The sequence below is a fragment of the Hypanus sabinus genome, chromosome 13 (genome assembly GCF_030144855.1).
Source record: "Hypanus sabinus isolate sHypSab1 chromosome 13, sHypSab1.hap1, whole genome shotgun sequence".
Classification (NCBI taxonomy): Eukaryota; Metazoa; Chordata; class Chondrichthyes; order Myliobatiformes; family Dasyatidae; genus Hypanus; species Hypanus sabinus.
In genome coordinates this window covers 61,349,706-61,370,462 of record NC_082718.1, presented here as the reverse complement: position 1 = coordinate 61,370,462, position 20,757 = coordinate 61,349,706, and the positions used below count along the sequence as shown (strand labels likewise).

General features: G+C 45.1%; 1 protein-coding gene across 5 annotated transcripts in view; it reads right to left on the bottom strand.

Annotated features, from left to right (window-relative positions):
- cradd (CASP2 and RIPK1 domain containing adaptor with death domain) overlaps nt 1–20,757 on the bottom strand; it is a 60,936-nt gene that overhangs the window by 24,992 nt on the left and 15,187 nt on the right. The window contains exon 2 of one of the 5 annotated variants that reach the window (XM_059987745.1): nt 4,320–5,402. The exons of the other annotated variants lie outside the window; for them this stretch is intronic. Coding sequence (XP_059843728.1) covers nt 5,101–5,402 — 302 coding nt within the window. The 3' untranslated portion in view covers nt 4,320–5,100. Of the gene's footprint in view, nt 1–4,319; nt 5,403–20,757 lie in introns of those variants that run through there. 5 annotated transcript variants of the gene reach the window in all.

The window sequence follows — 20,757 nt, the reverse complement described above, 5'->3', positions numbered from 1 at the left end:
TCCTGATACAGGATGCCTCCTAACCCCTCTCGGCTGGCATCTGTGTGCAGTACATACGGCAATCGGGGGTCCGCAAAGGCCAGCACCGGCGCCTGGGTCAGCAGCTCCTTCAGCGACTGAAAAGCCTCCTCACATATTACATCCCACCTCTGTCCAAAGGGCTCCAATGGGTTAAGATACTCTCCACTTTCCTGTCCTTTTCTCCCCCTCCCTTTCTTCCCCAAGGGAGGGTAATCACACAGAAGCTGATTCAAGGGGTGACTCACTTTGGCATAGCCTTTCACAAATCTCTGATAATAACCACAGAACCCAAGGAACGAGCACAAAGCGCTCACAGTCTGGGACCTCGGCCACGTGGTCACCACCTGTATCTTAGCTGGGTCTGTAGCTACTCCATACCATGAGATTATGTGTCCCACATAGCTAACAGATGTTTTGCAGAACTGGCACATGTCCAGGGAAAGTTTTAACCCTGCAGCTTTCAGGCGGCTGGTGGATCCAAATACTATGAGGTCATCCAAATATACCAACACCTCAAGCAGGTTCATATCTCCCACTGTCTTCTCCATGACCCACTGAAAAGCTGCAGGGGCTCCCGGTATGCCCTGGGACATCCTTTTGAACTGGATGAATCCCCAAGGGACATATAAATGCCGTCTTCTCTTTGTCAGCCTCACTCATCGGAACTGGTAATATCCACTCCTCAAATCCAGCACGCTAAACTGACAGGCCAGCGCGTCCTCGACCCTCAGGACCATATACTGGGCAGGGACAGTGTGCCTGTTAAGAGTCCTATAGCTCACACACATGCTTACCTTCCTGTTCTTTTTCTGGGCCACTACTATAGGGGCTTCGGGACTCAGTGATGATCTCTGTTTCCTTCAACTTACACAAATGCTGCCACATGTCTTCTACGTCTGCAGGAGCCAGTCGCTGTGACATCTCTCTGAACGGAGTGTCCTTGGTCACCCGGATAGTGTGACGAGTGCTCTTGGAACAACCCACATCAAACTTGCCAATAGAAAAGACACCTTCCAGCTTCAACATCTTCTCTACCAACGTCCTTTTCCAACCCAGCGGCACCGGGGAGTCCCTGAAGTTGAATGACTCAGTAGTCAACTTTCCCCCCTTTTTCAATAGTTTCTACCCTGCTTGTCTCACAGGGGCACTAGACATTACCATCACCGGGAACAAATGCACCAGGTGTTCCTGATGATCACTGCCATCCTGCTCACCTGTACAACCGAGGGCTTCTGCAATTCGGGCCTCATCAGTACCCCAGCCGGAAATTCTGACTCCCCCTCGGGATCTTCCGGAGCATCCACTAAGAGGGCTTTGCCCTCAGACACTCCGGGAAACTTGAGGGTCCCCCTCACTCTCACTACTTCTCCAGGCTGTACTACTATTGGCTTCAACTGGGTGAACCACACAGTCCCTTGTTTAAATTCAGTATCCAGCCCAATGCTGCACGCACTTCCTCAAAAGCAGCTCAAAACACTGGGTGCACGGACAATGTCCACAGAAAGCTCTCAGCCGCCTTCTCCTTGCAGGCCCCCAAGAGCCTCCTCACAAACGGGGTGTTGGTCCCCATCAGAATTGAAACGCCGCCCGTCTCGACAGGGTCCGGACAAACCAGCACTAATGTGTCAAGAGCCTGAGACACTCCCACCTCGGCCTCCGAGAACTCAAATTTCACTGACAAATAACCATCGTACGGATAATCACCAGCTCTGAGACCCCAGATCTCCAGTGCACTGAATGGCGTCAAGGGTAAATGCTTCAGATACTGGTTGTAAATCAAACGGTGCAGTAACGTGACCTGTGACCCGGTGTTGAGTATGGCTTTAGCATAGATTCCCTCTATCCGTAGTGACACACTGGAGCGTGGTCCCATTAGGCCTTCAGGAATAGGGTCTTTTGCTTTCGGGAGTTCTTTGGTACGTTGCTGGGAACGTGTTCCTGCAGAGACACCAGGCCATTTCCTCACTGTGTCTCCTCTAAGTTTCCCAACACCTCTCCCTGCTTAGATACCCAGGCGCTCACTCTCTGAGGGACCTCCTGCTGCTCACACTCCTGCCAGAAGTGCCCCTCTTCCCCAGTTATACCACATGCTACTGGCCACCCCTCTTCTTGCGGAACCCCGGCTACCGCAGCCCTCTGCGTAGTCCATCCCCTTAGGCGGGGGCCCTCTCTACCAGTCCTTTCATACGGAGGGTCCACACCCACTGTCAACACCTGGGACATCTCAGTTCTCAGCTCTGCCACCATCTCCTTTACCATCTCCCGGGTTGGGCTGGCCCCGGACACTTCACCACAAGGGTCTACTACTGAGGACTGTACCCTGTTGACGGAGTCCTCTCGCCGCACCAACGCATTCTCCTCCTCCCGCACCTCTCTGATCAGTTGAACAAATGAAGGAGGGGGGTGCGTTTTATGGGACTGCCGGAGATGCCAAGCAAACATGTCCGGGGACTGGGCACCCTTGGCTATCTGGTCTGTCCTATCTTATCCACCTCAGCTGTCTGAATGACCCCCCGGGGCCGCAAACAATTTAGCTCTCTGGCCGGAAAAGATAAGCGGAAAGCTCTCCCCCTTGCCCCGATGCGTGTTTTGAAAACCACCCCCCCCCCCCCCCCCCCGGGAGCTCCAGTGGGCTCCCTGTCATACCGAAAGCGCTCTCTAATGTGTCTAGATACTCAGCAAGGGAAGCAAAGGGCAGGTTAACTGTCACGCCTCTTACTACATCAGCCGCTAACCCCCTCAAACTTTCAGCCAATCTCTGTCGCTTATCGTCATCAGAACACTGCCACTCATCTAACAACTGAGAGGTCTGCTCCACCCACGTCTCATACTCCTTTTCCCCCTCGGAGGTGGGCGTTATTCCAGAGAAAATTCTTAGCTTCTGGCAGGGACCCACTACCTGTGCACTGGGCCACTTATTCACCAGAGAGGTCAGGGCCGATGCCAACTCAGAACCCTCACTCTTCACAGGGAGATGGGGACCAATTAGGCATTCCAAATCTGACCACTCTTTCCCCTCATTCCTCAGAAATGATAGAACCCTGTCTCTGAAATCTCTGCCCCCAACTGCGGGCAACTTAGCTTGTGACCCAGCCTGCTGGACTCCATTCTCATCATCCCTGACAGTCTGTACAGGCCATGGCCCTGCCTCACCTGGGGCACCGATAGACGCTGGCAGTCCCACCGCCGTTACGTCAGTGCTAGTCTGAACTAAAACAAGGTCTGAGCCTGCCATTTTATCAAATTTACGCGTTACGATTTCAACCTTGCCAACAGTTTTAACCATACTCAAAAATCGAATTAACAATTCATCCAGGGTGCGAATATCCACCCCACTCAACATGCACACATTGATTACCAGCAATCCCACAGAAGCACACCACTGCTGTTCCCTAGAAGCATCAATACCAGCACAGATTTATAGATTTAAACAGGGTAATCACACAGCAACCAACGGAATCAATCCCGGGCAAGCCCCCACAATTGTAACCCTCAGGCTTGCCCAGCTTGCATTCATCTAGGGAAATCAGCCTTCAGCCCTGCCAAACTGGGTAAACACATTTGTGTGGATGCTGTGTAATGTACCCCCAGTCACAAACCCACAATGCAAAATATCAGACAGTACACCATATGCAATTAAATGATACTTTATGAATCTTAATCAGAATATAGGGGTAGTAATGAAAATAAACAAAACAGAAAGAGCCCAAGTCAAAATCAGAAGTCCCCATTGGAGCTCACTCAGTTGCCATTCTTCCACCATCAATCTCCTCCGAACGTCGGACCCTCAGATCCCAGTCCACTCCATCCAGTGGTCTACCAGCTCTCTCCACATGTGTCCTCCCACTTCATCTCTCCTCAACAAAGACCATGAAAACCTGGGCCTCCAGACACACAAGAAAGAACAACGTTTCTCCCATTGGACAGCCACTGAATTCCAAAGTCCCATTATCTCTAGCCATAACCCAAACATTGCTGCCACAGAGAAACCATTACCTTAACCGTTGGACATTACATGGAAGCCATTACATTAGTCTTAGCAGTGAAACCTTACAGTGTGTTACAGAGTTTTACAGAGCAGTGTTTAAGCGCCATATGAGCATGCTCCCATTCCTCTTCATCTAACCTGGTTAATGCAGTATAGTCTTCTAATCATTTCTGCCTCCTGCACTTATCTAGTTACCCCTTGAAGGATATGGGATTTCATAAAATGCTGCTTCATTAAACACGCTTTGGTACACAGCTTGTTAAATGATGATTCAGGCTCTGACTCAATGTATTTCATGAAATTAAACAACACTTCCAAATTGGAATAAAATAGATCTTTATTACCAGTTCTTTCAGTTGCAAATCAGAAAAATGCTTAAAACAGCACTTAAATACACCATATAGAGACCATCCATATCCTGTAACATTTCTTTCTCAGAATAACACCCTTTCTAGGATTTTTTGACAAGACATAGAGCTGCACTGTATTGAACAAATACAAAAAGGTGTTTAAGTATTTCACACAGCTCACAGGTTATGAAGGGTGACCAAGTTTAGATGATATTGAAGGTCAATGGGCCAATGAGGCTATGTCATATGAAACCAATGGCATTTTGCCACTTCTGGTTAAATTCTTCATTCACTCATGCAAACTCAATGGGAGTCCAAAGCCCATCATTACACAGAGAAATCCATCTTCCTTATTCTAACATTTAAAAACTATAATCTTACATTTCTGTAAGTTTCTGAATATCAAGAGATGAATTGGCGGAAGGCAATAATCTTATCGATTATCCATGTGATCAGCTTGACTGGTTCTTCACTTCTTGCCCAGGTAAGTGCAGGAGGGCAAGTCCTGTAGAAGATGACACTAGAGACTGCAGAAGCTGGAATCTTGAGCAAAGGACGAGCTGCTGGAGGGACACATGGAGGAAACGGAGAGTCGATATTTTGGGGCAAGACCCTTCTCAACCCAAAATGTCAATTGTTTATTTCCCTCCACAGATGTAGGCTGATCCAGAGTGCCTTCAGCATTTTATTTTTGGTAGATGGTGAGCCTGTAAAGTGAGTCAAACCCAGCCCTTTTGTTTTTCACTGAAATGCACTGCTTATCACTATTCGATCAACCTCTGCTGAAATAAGGCTGCTGCACAGGTTGCGCACAGTGGCACGTTTTCCTAACCTCTGTTTCCACAGGAGAAATGCTGACAAGATCTGTGCCTGCACATTATATTGGTGGTTCATTTTACATCTATAGATGTCTGAACTTTTCAGTCCAAGATCCACCACAGCTCTCTCCCATTCTGCTCCCAGCTGGCTGGACAGCCGATTTAATTGCTTGTCGGTAGGCACACTATTCAAGATGTCTTCTGAAATGGTTGACTGTACATCATCTGGAAGAGAGAAAAAAAGGCTACTGACTGAATTCCTAGTTTCACAGTGCAACTTCAGAACTAAACCATCATTGGCAGAGGAGACTCTCAGTAGAGTGGAAAAAAATACAGCCCTGCATTAATTTTTACATTGAGTATTTGCTTAGTGACACCCTACAGATCAAACTAAGACCACACAGAGTTGCTGGAAACACCCAAAGCATTATCTCACAGGAATGAAGGAAGCCATTTACTGCCTTGAAGCAACTCAATGGTCTGATTAGACTGTGTCTAAGCTCCTTTCACCTGCCTAGGTTCCATAATCTTTAATACTCAATACCTTTCAATTGCAGTACAAATATTGTCGACCAGCTTGTCAGAGAGAGTTGTAGACTTCCAGTAAGTGTGTGTGAAGAACTGCTTCCTGACATCACCCTGACTTTAACTGTGTTCATCCTCCGACACGGGTGTAAATTGGGATGATGTTTTTGCAGGGAAATGTACTATGCACATGTGGTCGATGTTTAAGGATCTCTTGCAGGATGTTAGGGATAAATTTGTCCCGGTGAGGAAGATAAAGAATGGTAGGGTGAAGGAACCATGGGTGACAAGTGAAGTGGAAAATCTAGTCAGGTGGAAGAAGGCAGCATACATGAGATTTAGGAAGCAAGGATCAGATGGGTCTATTGAGGAATATAGGGTAACAAGAAAGGAGCTTAAGAAGGGGCTGAGAAGAGCAAGAAGGGGGCATGAGAAGGCCTTGGCAAGTAGGGAAAAGGAAAACCCCAAGGCATTCTTCAATTATGTGAAGAACAAAAGGATGGCAGGAGTGAAGGTAGGACCGATTAGAGATAAAAGTGGGAAGATGTGCCTGGAGGCTGAGGAAATGAGCGAGGTCCTCAATGAATATTTCTCTTCAGTATTCATCACTGAGAGGGAACTTGATGACGGTGAGGACAATATGAGTGAGGTTGATGTTCTGGAACATGTCGATATAGTTACCAACTCGTGACACATGACAGTGGTGCCCTTGTCATGTGACTGGGGTTGAAGCTGTACTGGACGAGGTGATGGTCTTGTGATGGTGGAATGACGTCAATTTCCCGCCAGTAGAGATCATGTGACGGTTTTTTTTTTACAGGTTATAAAAGGTAGACCCCACCCTGAGAGGAGGGGCAGTTCGTGGCTGGATTTGCCAGGTTGACTTCATGCCACTGCGTGTTTTAAGTGATGACGCAGTTTAGTTGAAGGATGAAGTTTTTATTTAATGCCTAAAGTTTAAAAGGTCATTGCCAGCAGGTTCTTTACGATTCTGTTAGTTCGAGACAGTGGAGAGTGAAGATTGGAAGTTCGGAAGTTAAAGATCGAGGAGAATCGCTTTCTACGGTGAAACGGGGGCGACCTTTGTTTGATCCTTATTTGGAAGGATTTCGTTGACTACCTTCGTGTTAATCCCTGGGTTTACCAGAAAGGATTGAGGATAGTGAGGAAGGAAAGGTCAGTGCCTTTAAGTCGTTCTGTTTTGTGAACTCTTCATGGGAAGTTCGACGTCGGGGATCGAAGCAAGCGACGTGAAAGAGAATTTAGATCGTCCTATAAAGTCTCTCCTTTTAAAATGGACCGTGAGCATATCGAACTTTTGGCAATACCACTTTAAAGAACTGTTTTTGGCAATGCCACTTTTAAGAACTGTTTTTGCAATATCACTTTAAGAACTATTTGGGCTGCCGCTCAGCAGCTGTTTCCTGTTGCGTTAGTGTTTGTTTACTTTTGGGGGGTTTGTTTTCTGTGTTTAATAAATTTGTTTGTTATAAAAAACCCTTGCCGAACTCATATATTTATTGTTGCCTGAATACGTAACAATATTAAGGGAGAGGAGGTGTTGGAGTTGTTAAAATACATTAGAATGGATAAGTCCCCGAGGCCTAATGGAACATTCCCCAGGCTGCTCCACGAGGTGAGGGAAGAGATTGCTGAACCTCTGGCTAGGATCTATATGTCCTCGTTGTCCACAGGAATGGTACCGGAGGACTGGAGGGAGGTGAATGTTGTCTCCTTGTTCAAGAAAGGTAGTAGGGTTAGTCCGGGTAATTATAGTCCAGTGAGCCTTACGTCTGTGATGGGAAAGCTGTTGGAAAAGATTCTTAGGATCTATGGGCATTGAGAGAATCATGGTCCGATCAGGGACAGTCAGCATGGCTTTATGAAGGGCAGATCGTGCCTAACAAGCCTGATAGAGCTCTTTGAGGAGGTGACCAGGCATATAGATGAGGGTAGTGCAGTGGATGTGATCTACATGGATTTTAGTAAGGCATCTGACAAGGTTCCACATGGTAGGCTTATTCAAAAAGTCAGAAGGCATGGGATCCAGGGAAGTTTGGCCAGGTGGATTCAGAATTGGCTTGCCTGCAGAAGGCAGAGGGTTGTGGTGGAGAGAGTACATTCAGATTGGAAGGTTGTGACTAGTGGTGTCCCACAAGGATCTGTTCTGGGACCTCTACTTTTTGTGATTTTTATTAACAACCTAGATGTGGAGGTGGAAGGGTGGGTTGGCAAATCTGCAGATGACACAAAGGTTGGTGGTGTTGTAGATAGTGTAGAGGATTGTCGAAGATTGCAGAGAGACATTGATAGGATGCAGAAGTGGGCTGAGAAGTGGCAGATGGAGTTCAACCCAGAGAAGTGTGAGATGGTACACTTTGGAAGGACAAACTCCAAGGCAGAGTACAAGGTAAATGGCAGGATACTTGGTAGTGTGGAGCAGCAGAGGGATCTGGGGGTACTTGTCTACAGATCCCTGAAAGTTGCCTCATAGGTAGATAGGTTAGTTAAGAAAGCTTATGGGCTGCTAGCTTTCATAAGTCGAGGGATAGAGTTTAAGAGACACGATGTAATGATGCAGCTCTATAAAACTCTAGACAGGCCACACTTGGAGTACTGTGTCCAGTTCTGGTCGCCTCACTATAGGAAGGATGTGGAAGCATTGGAAAGGGTACAGAGGAGACTTACCAGGATGCTGCCTGGTTTAGAGAGTATGGATTATGATCAGAGATTAAGGGAGCTAGGGCTTTACTCTTTGGAGAGAAGGAGGATGAGAGGAGACATGATAAAGGTGTACAAGATATTAAGAGGAATAGACAGAGTGGACAGCCAGTGCGTCTTCCCCGGGGCACCATTGCTCAGTACAAGAGGACATGCCTTTAAGCTAAGGGGAGGGAAGTTCAAGGGGGATATTACAGGAAGGTTTTTCACTCAGAGAGTGGTTGGTGCATGGAATGCACTGCCTGAGTCAGTGTTGGAGGCAGATACACTAGTGAAGTTTAAGAGACTATTAGATAGGTATATGGAGGAATTTAGGGTGGGGGGTCATATGGGAGGCAGGGTTTGAAGGTCAGCACAATATTGTGGGCTGAAGGGCCTGTAATATGCTGTACTATTTTATGTTCTATGTTCAACATGCCCAAGAATCCCAGTGTCCCCATTACTGAACATTTTAATTCAGGCAAAAGTTTACTGCATTCCTCAAACGTCAACAGATGCATCCAGTGGTTCTGAGTACAGATCTGAACTAACTATTCCAAATGGTTCCACCAGAGTTTCATGTACCTGTTGCAGAGTTTCAAGTACCTGTTGCAGAGTTTGATGCACCTGTGCAGAGTTTCATGTACCTGCTGCAGAGTTCCATGTACCTGTTGCAGAGTTCCATGTACCTGTTGCAGAGTTCCATGTACCTCTCTGCACTGCACCTCTTTATTCTCTACCATTATGGAAAATGAAAAAATAAACCCAAAATTTACTTTATGGATTGGAAACACTTACTACTCCCCAGTCCACATAAATGTCTAGGAATGCAGGAACAATTAACAATGTGCCTTATTTTTACTGTTCAACTTGCCAAGACAGAGTGAGTTTTCCAAACCATACAATGGTGAATCGAGGCTCATATCAGTAAGACATCCAGATGAATTTCATTATGATCTTAGGGATATGTACTCTTTTTTTTAAACTGGAAGGAGATGATTGGGCTTTAAGCAGAATTACAAAGTTACTTCAGTTCTGCTTTTACTTGCAAGTCCAGACAGAATAGATCATTGTGTGCCATGCTGATCATAACCCTCATGATTACTCTTCCTTTCTTGTACTTGTATAATTCTCCCAAGAATTAGCTCATACAAGAAGCATCTTGTACTTGCTTTGAAACCACACTCTGACATATTTCACAAATATGCAAACCCAATTGCATTAGAGTGCTAGAGCTGCAGCTACTGATATCAAGGGCAATTTGTTTGCTCCAACCAAAACCCCAATATGGACTCACCATCTGAGCATTTTGTCTCTCATTTCAAGAAAAGTCATGTGGCAGGAATAAATGGTGAACAAGTTAACCCAGCTTAGAAGTAGGCATGGCTAAGAGGACGGCATGTATTTCCCATTTTGAGTGACTCTCGTAGTGGTGGTGAGCCACTTATTGAACCTCTGCAAGACCCAAGGGTGGAAATCACATCAGTGATTTCACCTACTAACATCTCCTCCCTCACCTCCATTCAGGGCTCCAAACAGTCCTTCCAGGTGAGGCAACACTTCACCCTCCAATCTGTTGGGGTCATCCATTGTGTCCGGTGCTCCTGATATGGCCTCCTCTGCATTGCTGGGACCCTTCGTAAAAAGGGGGAATGCTTTATCAAGCACCTCCACTACATCCGCCAAAACAGGAACTTCCCTGTGGCCAAGCATTTTAATTCCTATTCCCATTCCAACATGTTGATCCATGACCTCCTCTTGTGCCAAGATGATGAGGCCACCCTTATGGTAACCTCCAACCTAATGGCACAAATATCGATTTCTCCTGCTGGTAAAAAAAATTCCCTCCACTTTCCCTCTTTTTCTATTCCCCACTCTGGTCTCTTCTCACCTCCCTGTCATCTCCCTGGTGCCCCTCTTCTTTCCCTTTCTGCTATGGTCCACTCTCCTCTCCTATCAGATTCCTTCTTCCACAGCCCTTCAACTTTCCTAACCAGCTGGCTTCACTACCACCTTCTAGTTATCCTCCTTTCCCTCCCCCCACCTTTTTATTCTGGCATCTTCCCCTTTCCTTGTCAGTCCTGAAGAAGGGTCCCAGCCCAAAACATTGACTATTTATTCAATTTCCATGATGCTGCCTAATCTAGAGCTCCTCCAGCATTTTGTGCTTTGGATTTTCAACATCTGCAGAGTTTCTCAAGTTTAAAATCACGTAGGCTGCTCTATTCTGGTCAGCATTGAGCTTCTTTCATAGCCAATCCCTTCCTGATAAATATTTCATCATGCCCCTGCCTTAAGTCATTTGCTTGTAATTGATATGTTGTAAGGCATGATGAGGCATCCAGTTGCTGCCCTAATTTCATAAGCGTGGTGTAAATGAGAATGGTACAGTTACGTTTCAGAGCCCAGAGGAGATGCTGCCAATGACAGCCATGGTGGAATGGAGGAAGCTGGCCCTTCCTTAGTTATAGAGTCAGAGCACCACAGTACAGAAAGACCCTTCAGCTCATCTAGTCTGTGCTAGCCCAGTCTTCTGCTAGTTGCACCTTCCTGCACCTGGACCTGGACCACAAGCCACCATCTCCCTCTTCCACGTACCTATTCCAACTTTTCTTAAATGTTACAACCGAATTTGTATGCAGCACTCCCACCGGCAGCTCGTTCCACACTTGCATCACCCTCTGAGTAATAAAGTCCCCCCTCAGATTCCCATTAAATGTTTCACCTTTCACCCCAAACCTATTACCTCTACTTCCAGTCAATTTCACCAATGGCTCAAGGTGTAAAAGCCGGGGGTGGTAATGGGGACAAGCTCCTACTGCCTATCAAATGCTCCCAATGGCATGCATCTCAAATTGCCTCTGACAACCAAATCCAAGACCTGGTCTTCAAGTGTAGCTTAGCTACTAAGCCTGCCAGAACCGTTTCTACTGAAAGAAGGGGCAAAAACAGATTACTGGCATCTTAAAACTAGTTGCTTCGGGCAGGTGGAGCTTGTCAGCCACGGTTGGCAGCTCATCTAGGAGGAGGAAAACTCTGATCTCAAACTTCCACTGCTTTGAGGCTATACCCACTCATGGGATAGGCTTCGGGAGTAACCCCCGAGGAAAAAATCTGGAACTGGAGCCCCTAAGGTGGTCTTGCTGCTGGTACCAAACTGTATGGCTCTCTGCTGTTCCTTTACGTTCATCTGATGCATGGAGGGAGGGAGCTTGCTCTTCATATCATACCGCCCGGGTTTACATATCTAGACAGCTGGAATGCAACATCCATTGTCGACCCTGACTGACTCACTCACTCTCACCAAACCAGGTGAGTAATGGCCTGCAAGTGTCTATACCCCACATTGTGTGGCTGGATGAACATGAACATTGCCCATCTCATGTCACCAACAGAGGTAGACAATCTGACAACTAACAGATCAAAGCTTTGCAGTTCCAATATATCCACTGAGCATGGCAGTGGCCAACTGAAGTGTTAATAGGAGGGATCTGTATGCACCTCCCACCCTCAGTTACGATGGGTTCTAAACACTGCAGCGTTTGCAGCAACGTTCAACTGGTGGAAGATTCACCTTGGCTGAGATTTCCAACTTCACAGACACTAGTCCCCAGCAATTCTGCTCACTCTAGGGAATCTGAAGAAAGAGCCGAGGGCACTGGATACAGCAATGGCTGTAACACTAAACACCACCACTCTAGTGTTGAAGGCCTGAACCCCAGATTTAGTTGTGCCTCTGTCCAAATCCATCACATATAATTACAACAATGGCATCTACCCAACAATGTGCAAAATTGCCCAACTAAGGTGTGTTCACATAAAGCAGAACAAATCCAATCCAGCTAATGACTGCCCAAAGAATATACTTACAGTTATAGGCAAAGTGATGAAAGGTGCATCATTGACAGTGCTAGTGAACAGTAATTCACTTTGCTTTTGCCAGAGTCATTCAGCCCCACACCCAATCACAGCCTTGGCACTAACATGGACCAAAGAGATGAAGTCTAGAGGTGAGGTGCTTTTAAAATCAGGGCAACAGGAACATGGCATCAAGGCACATTGGTAAAATTGAAGTCAGTGAACCTCGAGGGAAAAATGCTCAAAAAACATTAAAATGAAGGCAGTCATAGCTATTGAAGGTCAATCACCCCACCGAAGGCTAGAGTAGGGTCCTCAGCCAACCATCACCCTTCCATAGAAAGGTCCGAAGAAGGGATGTCCACTACCAAATGAAGAATATTCAAATCCATTCACAACTTCTGAACAAATGAAGGAGTCCATTACTACATCCAACAAGTCCTACACAACAGTCAGGCATGAGCTGGTAAGTGGCATGTAACATTCATGATACAAAAATACCAAGCACAGCCATCTCCAACAAAAAAAAATTCAATCACTGACCCTTGGCACTCAATTACATTATTTTGATAGACATCCTTGGAGACAGCTTTTCAAATGTGACAGCAGCATAAAGAGAGACTCCAAGAACAGAGCAATCAGTAACTGGGCATCCTGTGGCAACTGACTCACTTTCCTCGGCATAATGAACACATCGGAAGTGTAATGGAATAATATCCACTTACTTACACGGGTTCAGCTGCAATCAAGTCAAAGTAAATTTATTATCAAAGAATACGTAAGTCACTACATACTATCTTGAGATTCATTTGTTGCAGGCATTTACAAGAAAATGAAGAAATACAATTGAATTTATGAAAGACTATACATAAACAAAGACTGACAAATAACCAATTTGCAAAAGAAGATGCTGTGAAAACAGAAAAAAATAATACTGAGAGCATGAGTTGTAGAGCCCTTGAAAGTGAGGCTGTAGGTTGTGGAATCACTTCAGAGTTCTGGTGAGTGAAGTTATCCACACCGGTTTAGGAACCTGATAGTTATAGGGTAATAACTGTTCCTAAACCTGGTGGTATGGGACCTAAACATCCTTAACCTCCTGCCTAATAGTAGTAGCAAGAAGAGAGCATGGTCTGGATGATGAGGCATTTAAGAGATTCTTAGATAGGCATATAGGCATAAACAGCTATGTAGGAGAGAAGGGTTAGATTGATATTAGAGTAGGTTATAAAGTTGCCACAACATCATGGGCTAAAGGGCATGTACTGTACTTTAGCTTTCTATGTTCTAATGCTGGAGATGTTGGACCGGGGAAGGACAGTGGCATTGGTTTGCTTGTCCTGCCAGTAGATGAGTTAATTTTGTGGAGAGAGCAATGATGGCTCTCCAGTTCCTTGGGGTGCCTATGTAGGTAGTCTATGACTCTAGAGTAGACAGAACAATGGCAATTACTGCTGCCCAACAGAGGGTGAACTTTGTGTTGGGTTTGAGGTCCTGATCTCCACACACACTACCTTGATGTTGCAGAAGATTATGATGGAAAGCACAGGATTTGGTGATGATTTTTATCAACAATGTAGAGATATGGGGAGTGGGCCATATTTTGCAGAGTTTAATTTTGTCAGTGTTGCACAGTGGGAACTGGTTGCTGATGAACCTTGACTTATAGATAATTTGCAGGACACCCAATTTCCTGTAGGCTTTGGTCAATGATTTCGCAATAACACAGAGCACCATCTTCATACTGCAATCTAAAAATTTAGATGACAGCAATTTAAGTTGAATAGTTTCTCATTTATCCCGTGCCTTAGCTGCATCTCAGTAGGAGTTTACTGGAGCCAACAATACAGTGAGAAAGATTAAGGCTATCAGGCAGCCTTGCTAGATGCTGGACACAGAGCTGCAGTGAAATTGGAGCTGCTGGCTGAGACCATGATTTGCATGTCACCGTGAAGCAAATGTCGGAAGGAGATGAATTCCTGAGTGCAACTAAATCTGAGGGGACTATTTCAATACCCCTCTCAAATGACAATCAAGATCCTCTGCTAGGTCAAAAAGGCTATGTACAATAGCTGGTGCTGCTTCCTGCATGCTTAGGGTTATGTCCACGATGTAAAACAATGAACAGAATCCATCTTCCGATTCAATGACCAGCTCTTCAGCCATTGGGAGGAGGTATATGAGATTATAGACACATCCCCCTGTGGCAGACCCTTATCTCTTATGTAAATCCATCACACTACAATTATCAGTGCCCAGAGCATGAGCACTAAGGAAGTACTCTGCCCTTGGCAAAAGCAAAGGCTTGCATCTCTGAGAGAAAAATAGATCCTTCTGAGCCCAGTCTTAATGCCACGGCTGTAAAGAATACTGTCATCTGGAAAGGGATGATTGGCAGGAGGGTATTGGGGAAGTTCTTCATGCCTGGAGCATGGTCTTAATCCTAACCAATACTGTTTCTTCAGAGAGACAAGTTGCAAAACCTCAAGGCAATATTCTCAATCAAATGCTTGGGCTCCTATTAGGTGATAGCATTATTTGAGAGGCCACAAGGATATTCACCTCACCTACACTACGAGTGATGTTTTGACCACCAATTAATCCATTCTGTTATCAATGATAACTTGTCCCCAAAACAACAGCAGCAACAGAAAAGCTACCAGAACAAAGGTGTTTTCAATGATCTTAGAGGCCAGACTTGGTCAGCACTTCACAGGCAACTTGGGAATCACAATCAATAATCCCCATAGTGTATCAGTCTTTGGGCTGGCCTCAGGTCCAAAGCAGCCACCAAAAGACATTCTGCCCTCTCAACTAGAAAACACCAGACAGCTTTGATAAGGATGATGAGCAGATCTAGGATCTAACTAGGTTGGTAGGAGAAAAGAAATGGTCCTATAGATATCTGAAAGCTAACAGAAAACTCAATGAACTCAAGTACAGATGGGGAGTGGAAAAAGTTCAGAAGATCTGACTGCTGGTTGATAACCAGGATGTGCTCAGACTTTCAGTACTACTGAGGTCCGAACAACTGAGTGATCATCCCAGTGGAACTAAAAACAGAGGACAGAGAGGCAGGCTGTGTCTGCTGAAGACCTCCTTAACCCATTGACAATCCATCTCTGTTGCTGCCTCTATTGGAAAGGTAACAGAACATAGAATACAGAACACCACAACCACAGCACAGTACAGGCCCTTTGTCCCATGATTATAGCATTTGAGGATAACCAACACATCCTATTCTTCACAGGTATGCAGAATGAGGTTGTGAGTTATGTTCTTCTACTTTAAAGCTTGATAATTTTATTTAGAGATATAGTGCAGGAACAGATTCTTCCGGCCCATTGAGTCCACAATCCCCAATTACACCCATGTGACCAATTGACCTACTAACCTGTACAATTTTGGGATGTGGGGGGAAACTGGAGCACCCAGTGGAAACCCATGCAGTCATGGGGAGAATTTACAAACTCCTTCCAGACAGTGGCAGGAATTGAACCCAGGTTACTGATGCTGTAATAGCATTACGCTGACCACTACGCTACTGTACACCCCATGAATTCACTCATTTTCTTCATGTTCAGATTCACATTTAATTTTCTCATGTACATTGAAATATACAAAGTTCAAAGTATAAATATTATCAGAGTATATGCATGTCACCACATTCAACCCTGAGATTCTTTCTCTGTGGGCAGACTTGGCAAATATGTAGAACAGTAAACATCAGGATCTATAAACTGTAAACAAACTGTGCAAATGCAAATATGAATAAATAGCAATAAATAACAATATAAGAGTCCTTAATTGAGTGTAACTAACCCCTTTTGTTCAGGAGCCTAAAGGTTGAGGGGTAGTAACTGTTCTTGAACCTGGTGGTCCGAGTCCTGAGGCACCTGTATATTCTACCTGATGGCAGCAATGAGATAAGAGTATGGCCAGGGTGGTGAGGATCTTTGATGATAGATGCTGCTTTCCTACAGCATCGTTTCATGGTGTTCCCAATGCAGCCAATCAGCACACTTTCCACCACACATCTATAGAAGTTTGACAAGGTTTTCGATTACATGCCAAATCTCCACAGATTCCTGAGAAAGTAGAGGCACTATTATGCTTTCCTCACAATAATATTTATATGATGAGTCCAAGACAGGTCCTCAGAGATAGTGACACACAGGAATTTGAAGTTACTGACCCTCCCCATCTCTGATCCTCCGAGAATTACTGGTTCATGGACCTCTGGTTTGCCTCTCCTGAAATTTACAATCAGTTCCCTGGTCTTATTGACATTGAGTAAGAAGTTGTTGTTACGACACCACTCAGACAAGTTTTCAATCTCCATCCTGTATGCTGATTCATCACCCCCTTTGATACAGCCCACAACAGTGGGGTCATCAGCAAACTTGTATCTGGTGTTGGAGCTGTATTTAGCCACATAGTCGTAGGTGTAAAGCGATTAGAGCAGGGGGCCAAGTACACATCCTTGCAATGCTTCTGTGCTGATGGAGATTGCAGAGGAGATATTTTTTCCCCAATTCGAACTGACTGAGGTCTACAAGTGAGGAAACCCAGGATGCAACTGCACAAGGAGGTACTGAGGGCCAGGTCTTGGAGCTTACTGATTAGTTTTGAAGGGATGATGGTGTTAAATCCTGAGCTGTAATCGACAAAGAGCATCTTGATGTGTGCATCTTTGCTGTCCAAATGTTCCAGAATTGCATGAAGAACCAGCAAGAGAGCACCTGCTGTAGACCTGTTGCTTCAGTAGACAAACTGGAGCAGATCTGAGTCACCATTCAGACAGGAGCTGATATGCTTCAACACCAGCCTCTCAAAACAGTTCATCACTGTGGATGTAAGTGTCACTGGGTAATAGTCATTGAGACAGGTTACCACACTCTTCTTGGGCACTGGTACGATTGAAGTCTGCTTGAAGCAGGTGGGTACCACACACTGCCAAAGTGAGAGGTTGAAGATATCTGTGAATACGATAGCCAGTTGGTCAGCACAGGTCTTCAGTACTCAGCCAGGTACTCCATCCGGACCAGATGGTTTCCCTGGATTCACTCTCTTGAAGGCAGCCTGTACATCATCAAAGGATCATCGGGAGATGGGGGGGGGTGCGCGATGGTTCCTCCCTGTTCTGGTGGTCAAAGCGGATATAGCAGGTGTTGAGCTCATCTGGAAGCAAAGTGAAGCTGTCCCCCATACTGCAAGATTTAGCTTTGCCGGAGGTTATGGCAATCAATCCCTGCCACAGCTGTTGAGCATCCCTCGTTGATCCCTGTTCAGTCCGGAATCTCCACTTCGCCCAAGAGACGGCTTCCAGAGATCATCCCTACACCTCATAGCATTCTTGATCTCCAGATTTGAATGCCTCTGCTCTTAGCAAATTCCAAATTTCATTGATCATCCGGGGCTTCTGATTGGGAAAAACTCTGAATGATTTTTTGGGGACACTTTCATCTACAGCTGTTTTATTAAAGTCTGTACCAACCTTGATATAGTCATTGAGATCCTCAGATGAGTTCTTGAACACAGCCCAGTCCACTGACTCAAGACAACCCTGTAACCATTCCTCAACCTCTCGTGACCAACACTTAGTTGCCTTGATCTCTGCAGCCTTGCTCTTTAGGCTCTGTCTGAATGCAGGTACAGTCGGCCCTCTTTATCCAGGAGGGATTAGTTCCAGGACCCCTCGCAGATACCAAACTTCACGGATGTTCAAGTCCCTTATTCATCCTGTCTCAATGTGGTGGACCTTAGGACCCAGCAGTAGAGCTCTGTTTCTGTTCACGAAAATAATCATGATCACGATTGAAAATAAAGTGGAAATAACAAAGCGATCGGAAAGAGGTGAAACGCCAACGGTCATTGGAAAAGCGTTAGGATACAGTCGGTCAACGATCAGAACAATTTGAAAGGATAAAATGAGAAAGGCTCTGCCCCGATGAAAGCTACAATTATTACTAAGCAATGCAGTGATTTAATTATTGGGTTTTGGGTTTTTGATCCTCCACATCAACCCAACACGATGGAGAGCACACTTGGGAGCAGGCTGTCACTGGATCAAACTCGGGAAATTCCGTTCCCGAGCCCGGTGCTAAAACATACGTTCTTAAGTGTTTTGTATGCATAGAAAGGTAAAATATATACTATATACTAAGACAAACATTTGACTGACGCTAAATAATACCGATTGTACCTGTTCCAACTTACCTAAGAGAACTTCTGATTTTTTTCAATCTTGATCCACGATAACCCATGCACATCCTCCCGTATACTTTAAGTCATCTCAAGATTACTTATAATACCTAATACAATGTAAATGCTATGCAAAATAGTTGCTATACTGCATTGTTTAGGGAATAATGACAGGAAAAATAAGTCTGTACATGCTCGAACAACAAGTGCTGGAAGAGCACTTCCGCGTTTTCGCAATTCGTGGTTGGTTGAATTCGCGCATGCGGAATTCGCGGATAAGGAGGGCCGACTGTAGTAGGAGTACAGACAAATGATCCAACTTGCCAAAATATGGTCTTGGGAAGGATTGGTAGGCATTCTTTATCATAGTGTAGCAGTGGTCTAGTGTGTTGGGCCTTTTGGTGCAACAGGTTATGTGCAGGTGATAACTGGGCAGGGGTTTCCTCAAACAGACCTCGCTAAAGTTGCCGACTATAATTTGAAATGCATCTGGTGAGCTGTTTCTGTGCAGTTGCTTATAATCCACCACTGGTGGTGTATAAACTCTGGTCAGGATCACAGACTAGGACTGCTGAAGCAATAGAATGGATGCATTTAATTGTTAGCTGTTCTCAGTCAGAGCAACAAGAAATCAACATAACCCCAATGTCCATGCACCAATGAGAATTGACTAGAAAGCATACACCACCATCTCTTTTCTTAGCAGAATTCGAGACGATCCATTCTGAAGATTGTAAATCCTTCTTGTCGGATAGCTGTGTGTTCACTGTTAAGCAAGTCCCAATGCAACAAACAGTGGAGACCTGCCACATCTGCCTCTGACACAGCAGCCTTGCCCTGAGATCGTCAGTCTTATTTTCCAGTGACTTCACAGAGTAATGTGGCATTTGCATTAACAAGTGAAGTGGGCAGCCCACAAGTGTCGGCACAGTTATTTTTTCCGTTAATAATGGAAGTTCATCAACAGAAAATGCTGAATATATTCTTCACTCCATAGGGCTGCCTGATCCGACAACTAATTCCAGGATTCTCCTGTTTATTCAGATCTCCTGCATCTCCAGTAATTTGCTTTTGCCCTGGACTTACCCGACAGTTTGTTACAAGGTTAAACTATCAAGCTAAAAAAAAATGCTTAATCCTGGCAGCATTGACTTGTAATCAGATGATTTTCTCTTGAAATGTTTCTGTAAATACCCAAAGAATCAGTGCTCCTCAGCACAGAAGGTCCTTAACCAGAATTCCAGGTCCATGGACCAAGCTGGGCCACATTATGAACACACTTTCTCTCATACAGACTCATTGATAAAATGGTGTTACATTTCCCATCTACGAACCTGGTTCTTCAGCCTGTACAAAAAAGCAGCAGCTCTGTTCAATACATTCTGGTTGCCTCACTACAGAAAGGATGTGGAAGCCATAGAAAGGGTGTAGGGGAGATTTACAAGGATGTTGCCAGGATTGGGGAGCATGCATTATGAGAACAGGTTCAGTGAACTCGGCCTTTTCTTCTTGGAGCGACGGAGGATGAGAGGTGACCTGATAGAGGTGTATAAGATGATGAGAGGCATTGATCGTGTGGATAGTCAGAGGCTTTTTCCCAGGGCTGAAATGGTTGCCACAAGAGGACACAGGTTTAAGGTGCTGGAGAGTAGGTGTTGGGGAGATGTCAGGGGTAAGTTTTTTTTTTACTCAGAGAGTGGTGAATGCATGGAATGGGCTGCCGGCAATGGTGGTGGAGGCTGATACAATAGGGTCTTTTAAGAGGCTTTTAGATAGGTACATGGAGTTTAGTAAAATAGAGGGCTATGGGTAAGCCTAGTAATTTCTAAGGTAGGGATGTGTTTGGCACAACTTTGTGGGCTGAAGGGCCTGTATTGGGCTGTAGGTTTTCTATGTTTCTATGCTGTATGCCAAGTTGGAGGTCATCCATAGCAACCACTCCTTGAAAGCATAAAATACTGAGAGCCAACACTGCATCATCCCATTTAAAACAAAGCACATGCAGAGGGCTTGCCAGTGTTTCCATCCTCAGACCAACCACTACATTCCCCAGGCATTAGTCCTCTAATGCTTAGCTATTGCACTGCTGATATTTACACTAGGCCTAATATAAAGAGCACTGGTTTAGTTATTGCAGCTTTTGCTTACATCTACTCACACTTCCAGTTCTGATCCCTAACTCTAGGCATGTTTCTTTGATGATGCACTTCTTACACAGTTCCAAAGATCTCAGCTCTCAAGGATTCTGAAGTGAGGAAGATGTGACCTGTCCTCTTGTCCTCAAAATGGTAAT